Source organism: Leguminivora glycinivorella, chromosome 11 (assembly GCF_023078275.1).
Source record: "Leguminivora glycinivorella isolate SPB_JAAS2020 chromosome 11, LegGlyc_1.1, whole genome shotgun sequence".
Taxonomy (NCBI): Eukaryota; Metazoa; Arthropoda; class Insecta; order Lepidoptera; family Tortricidae; genus Leguminivora; species Leguminivora glycinivorella.
In genome coordinates, this window is record NC_062981.1 from 22,618,727 (window position 1) to 22,635,959 (window position 17,233).

Consider the following 17,233-nt stretch of genomic DNA (forward strand, 5'->3'; position numbering starts at 1 on the left):
CTCAATAGGTAAGGAAATTATTCTGAAATGCTTTTCATACTAGCAATGTTTAAATATGCACGAGAATTCAATATTGTGACATTAAATGGATTATTAACATTAGTTTTTAATTTGCAGTACAGTCGAGTTCAAAAATATGTGTACATTTTTTCACCTTATTGCAACGAATTAAGATGAAGAAATGTACAGATATTTTTGAACTCGACTGTACAGGCACACAATTCCATAAAATATTTATCTTCCTGAGTCCTGGGAGCATTTGTTTGGTTTTTGAATTGGGAACCTTTTGTCACTAAATAAAAGCTCAAAATAAATGTTGGAATATGTAGAAAAATTTACTAGGACTTAGGTACAGATCAAAAAAGTTATTTTATTTCTTGTAAATGTAACTTATATTAGTGCTCGTGGATATACCACTAATAGATATGATCGTTGTGTTTACAAGACTAAATTAAACTAGCTTACTAAAATAAATCTTTGGTCATATTGAGTGTAGTTTCTTTACGCTGCGTCAAATATCGAGGGACCTCGAGATCACATTCAATTTTGAAATAATTAGAATATTTGGAGATATTTATTCATTTTCTAATGCCATTTAAAAATTATCTCAATATTCCACTAGATGCTCCTTTAAATCAACTGTAACTCTTTCCACTTCCTTGGATACTAAGGTATCCGCGCACGGTCTGTAGCATATTTTTCTGGATACTATGAAATCATCGGACGGTTAAGAAATGTGAAACATTCTCTTTATGACAAAGGTCTATGAACTCTGGGCCCCTCAAATACGCCAATACTATAACAGGTTTGTGCCATTTGAAAGATTAAGGCAAATGCACACAGAAATATGAAAATATCTTGTACAGTCAACAGCAAAAGTCCACTTTTAGACAATTTTATTTGAATGTAACGCGTAGTGACTTTAGCTCCTGATTGTACTTACATTCACAAAAAGTAGCAATTTTCTACAAAAGTCTAGTGTGTTGCGGAGAAACTTTGAATGTTTCAATATTTACTAGATTTTAGAGATTTTTTTTTTAAATACAGTGTGCAATTTGCCTTACTTGGAATTTCTAGAAACACAGCTTTCGTAATACTTTCGTTGGCTTTGGCTTACAATATATTGTCTATAGTTATAAAATAAATTATTATTAGCGAACAACTACATCTAGATCTTACCTCAAATAGACCTGCACAAAAGGTCATTGACACCAATTCGAAATAACATTGTTTTACATAAGGGAAGTACAGTCAACAGAACTACGCAAGTTGCTCAAAAGATTTAGGTACTTTCCATGTACAAAGAATTAAATATATGTAGATGCGAACAAATTGTCAAACATATGTATACACGACTTTAATGCTTATTCGTTAAGGTCGTGGATTCATATTTTTTAGCACTTTCCTCATCTAAACTTTTTTACAACTTTGACTGTTCATCTAGCTAGCGAATATGGCGGGTAAAAAACTCATGTTAAGGATGACTGTAGACATAAATTAAAAACTAGAGTCAATCATAGTTTATGCAAATCTATACTATTACATAGTTTTTAACTCGTTCTACAGACGACACAATAATTTTAACCAAAATTAAACTTTAGTGCATTTTCACATTATCCGATCCTATACAGGCGCCATCTTTTATTTTTGCCTTCTACATCCGATATCGGATCGGATAATGAAAACGCTCTTAATCACTAAGTAAAATGTTCGTTAATAACAATTCACTCAACCTGCAAATGCGCCTTTATGTCGTTCGTAGTAAAGCTCTAGATCGTTCGGTCGAGTCAGTCGCTAACTTACCTAACTTATCCTAACTTGTACTTTCGCGCGTCCGTACCTAAAAAGGATATGGCAAGTGCTATTTTAAAATAGGAAGATATTTGGTCATTGACATCTCATTTGACAGTAAATAATTAATAAATATACAACTAGGGAATAAATCAAATTATTTTATTAAGTATTTTTTGATTTGTTCTTTTTCAAGTAGTAACACTACTATACATAAATTATAAACTGAAATAGATATCATATAAAGAAAAAGCGATCAAGCCCACTAGTGGCGGTCGAGGTGGTGTAGCGGTTTATCACGTTAGCCGTGTTAGCTGGAGACCCGGATTCGATTCCCGGCTTCGCCACCAGTGGTCCTGATCGCTTTTTCTTTATTGTATGGTATGTATCTATTTCAGTTTTTATAAGGCATACTTTTGTTTGAAGAGTATATTTGAGATGATAGAGATAGGTCAATGACCGAATGTACTTCTGAAAGACTGGTATGCCGTTAAATTATGAACTTTAAGTGCATTGAGCAAGGCTGTTTTTGCAACAACATGCGTATACCAGTCTATATTGTGTTTTATCTTACCACATACAATTTTGTAAGAAATTTCACTAATAGAAAATGTCAACTACAAGTGTTAATACATTTGAATCAAAAATAGTGATGTAAAGAATTGTTCTAAAACCTAGATATAAAATATCATAGCGACATTCAAAGGCACTGGTACCACCAAATGCGAGAAACCGGCCAAGAGCGTGTCGGGCCACGCTCAGTGTAGTTTTCCGTATTTTTCTCAAAAACTACTAAACCTATCAAGTTGAAAACATTTTTTTTTTCACTTTTTATTTTATCACTTTGTCGGGTACCAACCAAATTTCAGCTGTCTAGTGCTAACGGTCACTGAGATTATCCGCGGACAGCCGGACGGACAGACAGACATGGCGAAACTATAAGGGTTCCTAGTTGACTACGGAACCCTAAAAGATAGCCGCTCACCGCTGGGCGAGTAGCTATAAACATCGCCGTGTCTCTTTTATTTACACGGGAATGCTTATCTTTTGTTCGTTTTTATAGCCTTACTAGCTCGCGGTGGGACCAGTGACTAAAGCGCGATGATAGCGCGTGCGAGTTATAGTTCGTCTCTCTCTTTTATTTACACGCGAGCGACTATCTTTTGTTCGTTTCTCCGATAGCTCGCTTATTCGCGTTTAGTGGAAACAGTGCCTAAATGATATAGTCATTTTAAACGCTTTGATAGTTTTGAATTAACTGTACTAAGGCAAGGTAGGACGACAAGGTTATCAATACTAAATATTACATACAATCCACTCTCATACATACATACAAAAAAAAAACAAATAGGCGGAGTGGCAACAACCGAAACATGGAAAGATCTCCAACGCTTACCTAAGGGTACGTTTACACGGGGCGAGAACTAGCATGCGAATTTCATTACATTGTGATGAGATGAGATCAGTGTGTAAGACTTATACGGGCGATAAATTAAACCTGACATAGAATTGTTAGTATTATCATTAATCAAGAGATGTTTTTAAGTTGCTCTTAATTTTCACCCCATATTTTTTTTTTATTTTGTCAGCAGCCATATTCTGTAAACATAGTTCCTATGACTGTTAATGATATTACACACGCGATAAGAACTTTTTACTGCGTTTAAAGCGAGTGTGGTTGAATCACATTGCGGGTTGAATTATTTTGTATAGAAAAAAATAATAATTTCAATTCTAAGTAGGTCACTAGTCCAATACTGACCGTCGTTAAGAAATTCGCCCATATTAGATTTACACACTGTATTTGTAACCTGAAAAGTTCGCGGTGTAACTAAAATCGCAAGGGAGTTCGCGCGCCGTGTAAACACGCCTTAATTTAAACATAAATTAAGTAACACAAAATACAACTAATTAAATTTGGCACTATTCTAATACTTAAGTCTAATTCTGGCCAATCAAATGGAAATGCATTGGGATACAATTATAAATAAAATGCAACATTAGAACCATGAAATGCTGACATACTACAAATGTTAGTAATAAGAATCTTCCAGTAATTACAATTACTTACAAAATCTTACTTTTTCTACGCGATTCCTTCTTTTAAGTTCATTTGAAACTAAAACAGGAAAAGTACAGGTAACTTTAACATGAAATAAGATCATAAATTCGTTATAATATGTCAGCATATAAGATTCTGCACCAGTCATACATTATAAAAGATCAAAATAAATTACTTCTTCCATTCATGAACTCATCTAAATTCGCCAGCCAACAAAACCAACATTTGGTTAGTCTAAAATAGAAGTGAAACCTTCAAGACTTGGTGACTGGCGATATTTTTAAATGACCTCATGATACGAACTCAATCCTGACACAATCAGCCTCGACTCATTTGAAAATAAATAGTCACGACTAATTATGCTCTCGTTCAAGCTAAGTCCGTACAAGTATGGCACTGCAATACGTTGTTACAACTTAGGCCCAGTTGCACCAAACATATTCAACAATTAACGTCAAACAAAGTATGAAACTTCCCATACGATAAAATTTAGCGGACTCTTTAGTGGTGATAGGCAGTCTGGTGCAACCGACCTTTAGTCGCTACAGACTTAGCGTAAAGGCCAGGAACGTTCGCCAAGGATCATGAAGCGCTGCGTGACGTCACTTCGCGACTTGCTGCGCTACGCCCTGTGTCATGACGTTACGTGTTCATACCGCTCGGTGAAGTGACGTCACGTCTTCACACCGTTCGGCGTGGTGACGACTCTACGCTACGCCCGGTGTAATGACGTCACATTCGGTGTTGTGACGTCACTAGCTATGGTGACGTGAGGCGATGTGATCAGGGCACGTCGCGCGAGGCATCCATGGCGTGGTCGAGGCAGCGGCTCACGAGCCCGAGCTTGTCCAGGTACGCTGACGCGCCGCCGCGAGGAGTACTGATGTTAGAACAAATATCGGTAATAAATATAGGTTTCCATTTAGAATATAATCTTCAACAGATGTATTAACAAGTGATAGTACGTAGCTACCTACTGACTATATTACATAGTGATTATACGACGATTAAATTAGTTAAAAATATGATCATTCTAGGATAAACACAGGAACTATCCTAGCTCAGGCTTTTGTATAAATCATCCCTTATAAAATTCTTAGCCTTTAAGAATAACCACTGTAACACTTATGTTACTCATAATAAATTATTTGTATTTGTAATCAGCTCACCTTAGCCCGAAGGAGTCGTCGTGTTGTGAGTTAGAGCTGTAGGACCGGCGGATGAAGTCACCCACTGAAAAAGAAGAAATATTATAATAAATGCCTGATTTAAAAAAACATCCTATTCCTACGGAGCATAGACTTGGTCTTTGACAAAAGCTCAAAAATCCAAACTGAAGCGGGCCATGGAGCGTAGTATTTTGAGCGTGAAATTAACCGATCGCATTAGAAATACAATACTGCGCTCGAGAACGGGAATAATGGACGCAGCTGCAACTGCCGCCAAGCTTAAATGGGACTGGGCGGGACACGTCTGCCGGATGCCGGATGCCCTGTGGCCCAAGATAGCCACACGTTGGGTACCACAAATTGTAAGGCGTCGCGGTAGACCTCGCCAGAGATGGCGTGACGAGCTTGGCACCTTTGACGAGGACTGGTGGGAGACTTCAGGGGGTAGGGATGTGTGGAGGAATTTGAGGGATGCCTTTGCCCAACAGTGGGACGATATTGGCTCTTAATAATAATATTTAAAAAATCGGCTTACAAAGCTGGCTGGGTTTATAAAAAGTAACTTTTTTAAATTGATTATTAACTTACGCTGTGGAGTAGACGGGGACTGCAGTGTCCGGTCGTGGTCGAGCACGCGGCGAACTAGCGCGTCGCGCGCGCGCGCGCGGGGCCGCGACGCCGTCGGCGTGCTGTCGGCGGGCCTCGGCGTGGACCTGGCCAGAGGATACATTACCTATTACTTACAGTAAATAAATCATTAACACTTTAAACTCTGTAGTCTGATATACACCCTGTTTTTATTGAATTACGTTAACTTTAAGGGAAGGTTATTTAGGTCAAACACGATTAATTTATCTAAGAAACTAGCGCCCTAACTCTCTACGGTTATCGAATTATTAAAAAAAAAAAAATCTGAACACGTGTCTGGCATCCCTTACCACTTCATTATGTTATTTGTTTTAACATTTGCCGTCAGACACTTGACACTGACTTTAATGTTAAGTTTAAGGTCCTCTTACACTAATTAATTAATTCATTAAAAAAAATCATTTATTTATTATGTAGGTATGGAAACGAAAAAAAAATATTTTCGAATTTTAGAAAAGCGATATACAGGATGGTTCCTTTTGATGAACCTAACTGCGTGTCGAATTTAAAGGAAAACATTAAAAACACAGTGTATAAGACAAACATCGTACTACCGGCGGCGACATGAGCACGGCTCGGTGAAAAATTAAAGGTAAATCATTACGAAGTAACTCAAACCATTCATACGACACTCATCTTAATACACTATGTAACATAATTGCCGAAGATAAATCCTACGGCTTATACATTACCTTCTATAGTACCTTTAATTTTCATGGTGTTTATTTAAAAAAAGGAAGTGGTATTCGTAACCGCTATTCGATACCGGTTATGCTCTTAAATGGATCACCGGCATTAATGTTACATCCTGTATATGTAACAGACACTTAATTTATTTATTTTCTCCTCACTAGCTCGGAAACACGTGTTTTGTCCTTTAATACCAGCGGGTAAAAACGCATTTTATCCACTAGTGGGTAAAGTAATTTGACCTTGAATAAAGTCAAATTAAGTGCTTTAAAATTGATAAAAGTAGGTGAATGTTGGCGACAGATCCGCCGACACCTCGAATTAACTCCCCAGCAACAGCGATGACGTCCACCGTCGCGTCACCGGACCGGTTACCGGCGACGGGAACAAACGGCCGGCCTGCGGGGGACGGCAGAACCAAAATTCGCTCGTTTAACGCGCTACCCATGTCGCGCCGCGTCAAAAATAATTGTTAATTATTATAATCTTTTTGTATTGAAGAACCAGTAATTAAAATAGTGTTTACAGTCCGCTATCGTTTCACTCAGCAGTCTAGATATCTTGGATTCAAGCATACCTATGTAACACACGAACTAGGCACTAGACGCAACAGTGAATCTAGTAATAAAGATGATTTACCACCTGTGGAACTACTGGAAGCAGTGATAAACGCATTTTTAGATTTTTTAGCGTTGTAGTTTCCTCGCTAAGTATAGTGAGGGGAAATTTATTTTATTCGTTTAAGTGCCTCACCTCAACGATTTAATCTGTAAAACTACGTGTTGGCGGATTGAGCTTAGTCCCCAGCGGTTTCCATTGCCCAAACCTTCTGCGTTAACAATATGAAGAGTATTGCCACAAATAAATAATGATAATTATAAAATATTATAGGACATTCTTACACAGAACACAGATGGACAGACTCCCACGGTAAGCTCAAGGTGGCTTGTGTTGCAGGTACTCAGCCAACGATATATATAAAACATACATAGAAAACATCCTTGACTCAGGAACAAATATCTGTGCTCATCACACAAATAAATGCCCTTACCGGGATTCGAACCCAGGACCGCGGCGTAGCAGGCAGAGTCACTACGCGCCAGGCCAGACCGGTCGTCAAAAGTATGATTTGGTGTTAAAACTCACGGGGTGTTGTCGGTGCGCGGGCGCAGGATAGCGGTGGCGGACAGCGCGCGGAGCTGCGCGCGCCGTCGCACTAGGAAACCCATGCGGAGCACCACGATCACACACGTAGCCACGCATCTGAAAATAATTACTCGTAATTATCAAAGACCTATATAACTTCGTATAGACAGATAAAGTCTAAGAAAAAAACGTACCCCAAAACCACACAGAAAAAGGTACGGTGAGCTAGATGGCGATACACATTTGGGGTACGCTCGGCTAGATGGCGCTAATATTAATATTTGACATTTTAAAACATATCAAGCTAAGAATATGGGCCAAATTGTCAAAACTGAGGTTCAAAAGTTTTAAGCCTGTGTCGAGAGATGGCAGTCTATGCACTGTGATTACACATTTTACTTTGACAGTAACTCTAATACTCGATCCTCTTTGTAATTATATAAAAAACTAAGACTAAACTTAAAAGCTAGCTAATGTCTAAAATAGGCCCTTGAGGCATTGTACCAAGGCTACTGGAGACATTTCCTCGATATCGCAATGCTGATAGGTTGTGCGAGGAAGTCGCCAGCTCTTCGGTCACCAGTTACCTCAACCAGACGCTTCGCGATTTCTGTGAACAACTTGTTCGCGCTGGGACCCCATGGAGGCCATGGACCTAGAGTTTCTGCAAAAGGTACAAAAAGGTATTCTTTGCCAAGACTTTTGTATTTATCACGTTTCAAAATTTAGTCTTAGTTTCTTATATAATTATGTAAATATGTTCATGTAAATAAAGATATTCAAAAAAAAAATGAAATAAATTACTCGTAAATATTGATGGAAAGTACAATGTACATGGACGCATTGTCCAATGTTTCGTCCTCTCCGCAATGGGAATTTAAATCTCACGAACATTGAATTAAAGCACAGTATAAAACAAGTAATAATTCTTCTAACATAAGAGTATTTTGCGCCGCGCGGTTTGACCTTGAGTAGCGCTCGCACGCATCGGTGCAGAGTACATGCGAAACTGGATGATGCCGGTCGCGTCAGTACACGCCGCGGTGCTGTGTCGCGCGCGGCGCGTGCGAGAGAGCCAAATACCGATCGCGTCGCCGCTGCCGGAGATTACCTACTGAGTCGTTCTTATACTGTGATTAAAGCGACGAGGAACGTTAATTCTGTGTGGACCCGGCTATTGCCGTACAATATTTCCACTGTAAATGATTTACACGTGAAGTTAACGATCATATCTTGCTGTCATTTTCCCCGTTAACGGTTCTGTCTCGCTTTTCTTCGGTCATCAAACTTGGTACCCAGACTCAACAACTCTTGACTAGAAGTAACACTTGAACCTCTTCTTGCCGGTGCTGTGTTCAGGCGCGCGGGTTAGCCGCAAGCTACGTTCCAGTTCGTTGTAGCCGGTCACCACTCGTTGGAGATATCGCTTCTGCCACACGAGGGCCTTGCGACAGCTCTCCACTCAGCTCCAGCTTCAAGCAACGGTTGTGGAGGTAGCACGTCTAGTGACAACTTACCTAATACCTCTGCCACACTATGCTCCTCGCGCTGACCCTCGCACTGCTCCTCGCGCTGCCGCGATGTTGCCCTCTCCGGCCACAGACTGCCCTGCTCGCGCGATTATCGCACTAGATTGTTGCCGGCCCTTTGACTCACGCCAAAAAACCGACAAAATAGGGAGCGGTGGGCATGACGAGGAGCATGACGAGCGGCATGACGAGTAGCGCGGCCACACTATGCCTCTGCCTACTTTCCCACGCCGCTCGTCAAGTGTGTGGCAGAGGTAATACATCTAGATCGTTGTCAGTCAGACTAGTCACACTACTGGCCACACTTACTTGAACCTCTTCTTGCCGGTGCTTTGTTCAGGCGCGCGGGTTAGTCGCAGGCTACGTTCCAGTTCGTTGTAGCCGGCCACCACTCGTTGGAGATACCTCTTCTGCCACACGAGGGCCTTGCGACAGCTCTCCAGTTTCAGGCAGCGGTTATGCAGGTAACGAATCTGGTGACAAATAGTTTGGTTAGTGATCTGAAAGACACAGTCCAACCTGATGACTTGAAAGTTGATCTTGAAAAGAAAACGAAAGGGATTTGTGTCTCCACCGCTAGGCAACGGCCTGCACTTTTCCACTCATATTTATTCGGCGTTATATCTAACCAGCCCCTCAACACGGAGGCCATGTTGTCCCGCCATCGTCAACGCGGTTTGATATTCATAAAAATCATGCTATCAGAAGTATGTAGCTATGCGGGGAGACAATACCTCGGAGTCATTTAATTTTCAATAATTGAAAACATCTCATAAAACAATGCTAAAAAGAGCAGTGAATCACTACATTGGTACAACTTTTGGACAATATAAAATAAATATTCGATCACCGACTTTGATTAATTAACATTAAAATACAACCAGCAACCAGCCTTTTCGAAACGTGTCCGAATTTGAAACTTACGTTTAAAAAATTAAAATTAGAACTGTCTTGTCAAAAGTTTATTTATATGTCACGGTCACCGATGTGACTGCTTTTATACGTTTTTATTTACATTCACATTTTCGTAAAATCGCATGAAACTGTAAGGATGAAGGAATAGCGGGAATGGAGATGGATTCAAAACCCGAGTCGCCCAAGCTTCCCGATATGGTGTAAGTATAGTGTCACACAGATTGCATAAGGCATTTTCAATCTCTCGCGGAAATTTATAAAAAATATTGCAATGCACTTTCAAAGCGTTTACATTATTAATCGCATGATTGATAGAAATAAACCGCTTAAACCCTTGAAGGAAGGAACCTTGTAGAAGTCCTAAGAGAGCAAATGGTATTTTTTTGCCGCAAAATATGCAATTTCTTGTGTCGAAACTTCATAAGGCCATATGTACTGAAAAGCGTGGTACGATACACCTGCGAAGAGGCACATCGTAACTAGTGTCGAACTTCCTCTTCTCCGCACTTGTATCGTAATGTACTATTATTCCGTCTGCAAGCGAACGACAATGATACTATATTGCGGGTGCAATACCAAATCCTTTAGATCGGCAAAAACATAGGTTTTCAAAGTCATTACTTTAAATTCAAAAGTACTGGAAACATGTATTGTATGTTTGTTTCCATCAGCTCAAAACGGCTGACAAGGTTTAAAACGTTTTGGCACTCGGGTACATGGCACTCGGTGAAATACGTGATGCGTCTGCGGCTCAAGTTGAGCAGGAAATGCCGATACGACTTTACAGCCGCAAGACGGAAACAAGGGTAATTCTATTACCTTTTTTTTTAATACTGCGTCGGTGGCAAATGAGCATACGGCCCGCCTGATAGTAAGCGATCTCCGTAGCTACATATAACACTCCGTATCCTCGATGGCCTTATGCAACTTATGCAACTCACCGGCAGGAAACCACTATGAGTTACTTAATCGATGGAATGAAAGATGGATTGATGGATGGATTTTTGCCGTGGGAGGGTAGGAAAATTAATTGCATGTATAAAATGCGAAAGTAAGTTTAACGGGTTAACACTGATTGACTTGCACGTTATCTATTCGCGGATTAGCAAATAAATGTTCTAGATTTTGATTAGTGTTACTTAGCTGTGGGTTTTAATAAGGTGGAGATACTCCCCCAGTTCGGCTCTGTTCTAAATCTGACAATGACATCGCACTTGGCATGAAAAGTGAGATGCTTCAGAGAGATTTACGTTTAAAGTGCCTATACATTGTTTTGGTTCGCGAATTAGAAAACGAAACTATCATAATTGATGCTGATAAAATGATTTGAGCGAAACTAAATTTCAATTAGTTTTGACTTGTAATTTGCCACTACAGTATTGCCGTTATATTTAGTTTTCATTTCACGACCAAAACTTGCATTATTATCGCGAACGCTTTGACAATATGGCTGAATAAGAAGTGTTTGTTGCCCAGTATGTGCGGGGACCACCCTTCCTTTACCAAGACGGAGCTGAACGCCAAGGAGCCGATTGAGGAGAAGGAGCAACCCATCCTACCCTCCAAACTCGCCTCAACGGTAACTATATTCACTAACTAACTACATATATGAGAGATTGCCATATGTCCCAATTCTGCGCAGCTTCTTGCCAGTCACTTGACTTGAAGCTAACGCAGATCTACCGCCATACTGTCCTCTCAGCGATACCTAGGTCTACCCACCGGACGGCCACGGTAAATACACAGTTATACACCTCGGACACTTGCGATAACATATAATATGAAAGAGGCGCGTTCCTAGCACACTGTCTGAGCTCGTGTAGGTGAACGCGTAATATGCTTGTATGAGTGAAATATGACAGATCCTTAGGCTTCAAATCATCATCATCATCATATCAGCCTTTTATCGCCCACTGCTGAGCATAGGCCTCTCTTCTAGTACGCCACTTGTCCCGGTCCAAATGGCTAGGCTTCAAATGTGATGGTTCAAGCCAAAGTAACGTAACTGCTCAGTTTTTCTAACTTGAGTAACCCGATTATATTGTTATCAGCTGTCTGCGCGCTCGCTGCGAAACTCGCCCCGCCGCGGGCGCAAGTCGGGACACGCTCTGGACGTGGCGCGCCGGCCCTCGCGCGAGAGACTGCTCGACCCGCAGGGCCATAGCGGAGCTCTAGTCACAGGTGCTTCCATATTTTATCCGCCTAATGGCCCAGCCACATTGGTCTAAGCGCGACAGCGGTGAGCGGCAGCCATACGTGCGAATGAAAAGTCCCATCGCTGTGTCTCGCTCCAATGTATAGCCGCCGCTCACCGCTGTCGCGCTTAGACCAATGTCGTGGCTGAGCTGTAATACACATATACAGGTTCTTGCATTTCCCTTGGCATCACAAATAGTCGCCGTGAAGTATGAGGGGTCCCTTGTTGCGTCTTATCCGCTGTCCCTACTTGTTTTGATGCAGCTTTACTTCAGAATGTATATGTTTCACAAAGTAATTTCTACTTTGGATTAGAGATGTGCAAGTAACTGTGCAATTTTGGAAAATTGTTGACTACACATCATTACTAGAAGTATCCCGAATCAAATAGACGTTCTTATTGATCTGTCCTCTATTAACGTTAGCCACTTGTTCGCACGAGACTTTCACAACTTGTATGGTGTAATTTCAAGCGCAGAGGCAAAAGGCAAAGGCTGGTAGTCTGGTCATAAATTCACAGCAACGCGAGGCATGGCTCTGAAGTTGCAAATCACAGAAGATCTGCCGTCTATGTTAGACTTGTTTAGAGTACAGATATAGTGCGAGAAGGGTTTCCTTCGTATTTTTCCGGATACGTTCGTATTTGTCATGCTAGTTCAGTCAATGTCAGTAGGTACATCTTGTACTGAGACTGGCTGAAATAGCATGACACGTTCGTACGTTTTCGTAAGAATACGAAGACAAATCTTTTCGCAGTACATTTGTAATATACTATTTGTTTTCAGCCGCATTGGGAACGTTTCGCTGGCCGCCGTACCTGTTGACGGTGTGGGTTATAGTACTGGTGCTGACGCACGCCTTGCACTGCCTCGTCAGCTGCCTCGAGCGCGTGCTGCCTCGTCTCAGGTATGTTGTACCTACACTGCCTCGCCCAAGGCATGTGTACAGCGGCCACGTTCCGCTGCCGCCGTACCTGCTGACGGTGTGGGTGATAGTGCTGGTGCTGACGCACGCCCTGCACTGCCTCGTCAGCTGCCTCGAGCGCGTGCTGCCTCGCCTCAGGTATGTTGTACCTACACTGCCTCGCCCAAGGCATGTGTACAGCGGCCACGTTCCGCTGCCGCCGTACCTGCTGACGGTGTGGGTTATAGTACTGGTGCTGACGCACGCCTTGCACTGCCTCGTCAGCTGCCTCGAGCGCGTGCTGCCTCGTCTCAGGTATGTTGTACCTACACTGCCTCGCCCAAGGCATGTGTACAGCGGCCACGTTCCGCTGCCGCCGTACCTGCTGACGGTGTGGGTGATAGTGCTGGTGCTGACGCACGCCCTGCACTGCCTCGTCAGCTGCCTCGAGCGCGTGCTGCCTCGCCTCAGGTATGTTGTACCTACACTGCCTCGCCCAAGGCATGTGTACAGCGGCCACGTTCCGCTGCCGCCGTACCTGCTGACGGTGTGGGTGATAGTGCTGGTGCTGACGCACGCCCTGCACTGCCTCGTCAGCTGCCTCGAGCGCGTGCTGCCTCGCCTCAGGTATGTTGTACCTACACTGCCTCGCCCAAGGCATGTGTACAGCGGCCACGTTCCGCTGGCCGCCGTACCTGCTGATGGTGTGGTTATGACGCATGCTATGCACTACCTGGTTAGCTGCAGCCTCGGTCGTCTTAGGTATCTACATCTACACTGCCTCGTCCCAATTTGTCGCATTAGTGCAAGATGCCACTTCTTTATGTGCCTGATGTGTCGAAACTTAAAAGGGCCATATGAAAAACGTTATACGTGCAAAGAGAAAATTCGTAGCTCGTGTCGATTTAAAACACTCCATTCGGTCGTGTTTTAATTTATCACTAAAAACGTGTACAAAACGCAAGAATTTAAGTGTTCTATCGCCCTTTCCGAACTTCCTCTTTTGCGCATTTGTAACGCAAACAATAGAATAGAATATTTTTTTATTCGAAAGCACACAGACAATAATCAATCCACGAAATGGTCTCACCTCAGCACATTGCTGGCGACTTCCAGCGCTAGTCTTCCGGTGAGACTGTTAAGTGAGAAAAATCACGAAATCGCGGAAGGATAAATATTTCGATTGATTGATTATCTTAGTATCGGCTGATAGCCACAGTACCATTCTTCAGCCTAATTTTGTTACATATCGTCACTACTTTGAAAAAATCTCGTATCTCACGCTGCTCCTCAAAGTTAAAACGCAGTAAGTCTATATGCATTCCATACATACTTACTACAATTTTCTTTTCATTGACAGACGAAGATACAAGTTTTTTTAAAAGTAGTGACGATATATGCCGCGCACGCTGCAGGACACCATCGCGTGCGCAGACTTCTGGCCGAAGGGTGTGGTATTTCGGCGGTTCCGGGGCAACCTGCCGAATCCTACACCGAGTCAGACGACGCAACGGAGCCACGCTGTTACGTCGTCGCCCAAATCTAATGTTTAATTTGTATTATTTATCGTTTATGTCTTGTTTTGTATTTAGTGGTTTCACAGTGCCTTAGTGTAAACTGTAATGCTGTGTTACTTTTTGATTAAATAAATAAATAAATAATATGTTATTTCCAGGAGCCTATGCGAGTATCTCCGCACATGCACGGAACACCAGTGGCACTCGAACGCCACCAACCGGCTGTGCCCGGCGGCGCTCGCGGCCCTCACCGCCGCGTTCTACGCGCTCTACTGCAGCCTCTACGTGTTGTACGCGGCCGCGGTGTGGTCGGTGGAACCGCTAACAGATGAGAAGGAAGCCGCGGAGGCGAAGGTCACGGATTATGAGAGCGATGCTTAGGCGAGAATAGGACTGGAATACAGTTTTGAAATTAGATTTATCGTTTTCTTAACCACAAAATTAAAATTTTGAAAAAACCCCAGGGGCCCGTTTCTCGAAAGGTACAAGCCTTGTATTACAAGTGCGCGAACTGTCAAATCGTATGGGTTGTCATGGAAACACACTTGTAATACAAGGCTTGTACCTTTCGAGAAACGGGCCACTGATATAGTAGACTAATTTTCATGAAACGTGGCTAAGAACACTCCCGACTAACTCAGCTTTCAGACTAAATCGCTTCATCCGTTCGGGAGCTGCTATGCCACAGACAGACACACACACACACACAGACAGACAGACAGACAGACACGTCAAACTTATTAACACCCCGTCCAGGGAGAATAGAAGTATAAAGGAGGAACATCTGTCGAAGTACAACAATCGCAAAAATGACCGGCTGAGGCCTTGTAATTGCAGTTACAAATCTCTCCGCTTGGAGCGCATGTCTCGCTCAATGATCAGCGATGTGACATGACATTAGACGTTCCTTTCTCTAGGCTGATTTCGTCAGACTGAGCAAGTCAAGATGTAGTCCCGTGGTAGTGCGCTGGCTTCGTACGCAGATGTTTTCGGGTTCGATTCTGACAGCGATCTTTTTGCTTTTTTTTTTAATAATTTTCTTATTAATTTTCTTTTTGTGTATTTTATTTGTGTTTATTTATTGTTTTATTCAGACAAATGTTAATTTAAGCCCTTTTACATTGTTTGCCCCATCTTAGGATTCTTAGGTAATGTTGTAAGTCTTGCAAATGAAATTTCGGAAAGTTGTAACAAAACAAAATATTTTTGACATTAAAAAAATAAAAGAATTCAAGAAAAATATTAGTAGAAAAAAATAATAAAGATCTCATCAGGATTTGAACCCGGGACCTCTTGCTCCATAGGCGGGGTCACTACCGAGAAGGCTAAGAGATTGTCAAACCCTTATCTACCTGCTATTGCAGCGCCACCTATCTTTTCTTTTATATGTGCACTTCTGATACTTAAAGCTTTCGCTCCTTATATTTCTAATCTCCGTAACCCCGTCGTTTTTGCGTTGGGGGTTAAATATTAGATTTTAATAAAGAAAATCAATAATTTAGGATAATGGTGTGCCGACGGAAACGGCGAAGCCGCGTGCAAAAGCTAGTTTCCTATATTTCTTGTAAAACTTTCATGAAATTTCAAAGAACTTAAATTTTTTTTGGAAAGTTTCCGCAACTTGCACATCACTAATTTAGAATCGTGAGCGTAAGGGACAAAACTACCGGCGGGGACTAAATTTCAGATAAAAAGAAGTGGCTCTTGATAGTCTTGATAAAGGAAGAAAGAGTAAAGAATGACAGAAATACCATTATTGCTTAAAATTGTTGTGAACTCCTGTTATATACTAAAATGACAAAGGCATCATCGATATTACTATGCCCTTACGAAATCTGTTTTGAATTAAACAATTAGTGCACTAAATTAAGGCATAATAAGATGTCAAGAGTTACTTGCATAGCCTAAAACTCTCAATTTAGGTATAACAATTTAAAACAAAGTATAAACAGTAAAGAAAACGTTTATTGGAATAATAAACTATTTTATTACTATTATTAGTAACTAAACATAAGAGTAAGGAACACACTTGGACAATAAGGGACGCTTTGTAAACTCACTCATAGAATAAATAAACGAATTCTCCACTTTTGAACGATGTACATACTTATCTATTAAATAAGTAAAATAACCTAGTAAAACCTAAAAACAATTAGTATAAGACTTTGGCCCAATGGAAAAGTTGAACTATTACGAAAGTGCCAAAATCAAACCAATCAAAGAAGTTAATTTATCTATTTTGGCCTTTTTGTGTGACGATAACCTAATTAACTAAGGCAAAAGCCGGATACTATATGACTATTATACGAGTTTTAATAAACTCGTATAATAGTCATATAGTATCCGGCTTTAGTCGTATCTACGGCACAGACATATGTCTAAAATTGTTGAAATCAAACTATGGAAACGGATTATATTGCGCATAATTAATTTACAATTCATCCGACGTTTCGAACACTTTACAGCGTTGTAAATTCATTATACGTCATATAATCCGTTTCCATAGTTTTATTTCATGAGTAACTATCGCGGTAACCGAAGACAATGTTAAGTAATGTTGATTTTGCACAACTCCTTCGCATGATAGTGGTATGGCTATGTAATAGTTTGCTGCAGACACCAGTAGGCTACTCGTAAATCCAGGCGAACCATCCAACTCACTGCAGC

General features: G+C 41.4%; 2 protein-coding genes across 3 annotated transcripts in view; one reads left to right on the forward strand and one right to left on the reverse strand.

Moving 5' to 3' along the window:
- Positions 1 to 2,843: 2,843 nt before the first annotated feature.
- Positions 2,844 to 17,233, reverse strand: part of LOC125230958 (putative leucine-rich repeat-containing protein DDB_G0290503) — a 41,533-nt gene continuing 27,143 nt past the window's right edge. Inside the window, exons 15-19 of the mRNA XM_048136271.1 lie at positions 9,345 to 9,508; positions 7,507 to 7,623; positions 5,611 to 5,735; positions 5,023 to 5,086; positions 2,844 to 4,733 (exon numbers count right to left, since the gene is read on the reverse strand). Coding sequence (XP_047992228.1) covers positions 4,637 to 4,733; positions 5,023 to 5,086; positions 5,611 to 5,735; positions 7,507 to 7,623; positions 9,345 to 9,508 — 567 coding nt within the window. The 3' untranslated portion in view covers positions 2,844 to 4,636. The remainder of the gene's footprint in view (positions 4,734 to 5,022; positions 5,087 to 5,610; positions 5,736 to 7,506; positions 7,624 to 9,344; positions 9,509 to 17,233) is intronic.
- On the forward strand, positions 9,374 to 14,981 carry LOC125230959. 2 transcript variants are annotated; one of them, XM_048136273.1, is made up of 5 exons: positions 9,374 to 9,499; positions 11,427 to 11,529; positions 12,002 to 12,131; positions 12,932 to 13,052; positions 14,725 to 14,981. In XM_048136273.1, the coding sequence occupies exons 2-5, from the start codon at positions 11,428 to 11,430 to the stop codon at positions 14,945 to 14,947; spliced, it is 576 nt and encodes a 191-aa protein (XP_047992230.1). In that variant the 5' UTR covers positions 9,374 to 9,499; position 11,427; the 3' UTR covers positions 14,948 to 14,981. The 2 variants fall into 2 exon arrangements, with proteins under 2 accessions (XP_047992230.1, XP_047992229.1); XM_048136272.1 differs by lacking the exon at positions 9,374 to 9,499 and adding an exon at positions 10,016 to 10,150.

Bases quoted from the DNA above. Each gene is read 5' to 3' on its own strand.
- LOC125230959 (XM_048136272.1), top strand. From the start codon at position 10,104: ATGGAGATGGATTCAAAACCCGAGTCGCCCAAGCTTCCCGATATGGT. The intron at 10,151-11,426 runs GTAAGTATAGTG...TTTGTTGCCCAG, and splicing joins CCCAAGCTTCCCGATATGGT to TATGTGCGGGGACCACCCTT. The intron at 13,053-14,724 runs GTATGTTGTACC...TGTTATTTCCAG, and splicing joins CGCGTGCTGCCTCGTCTCAG to GAGCCTATGCGAGTATCTCC.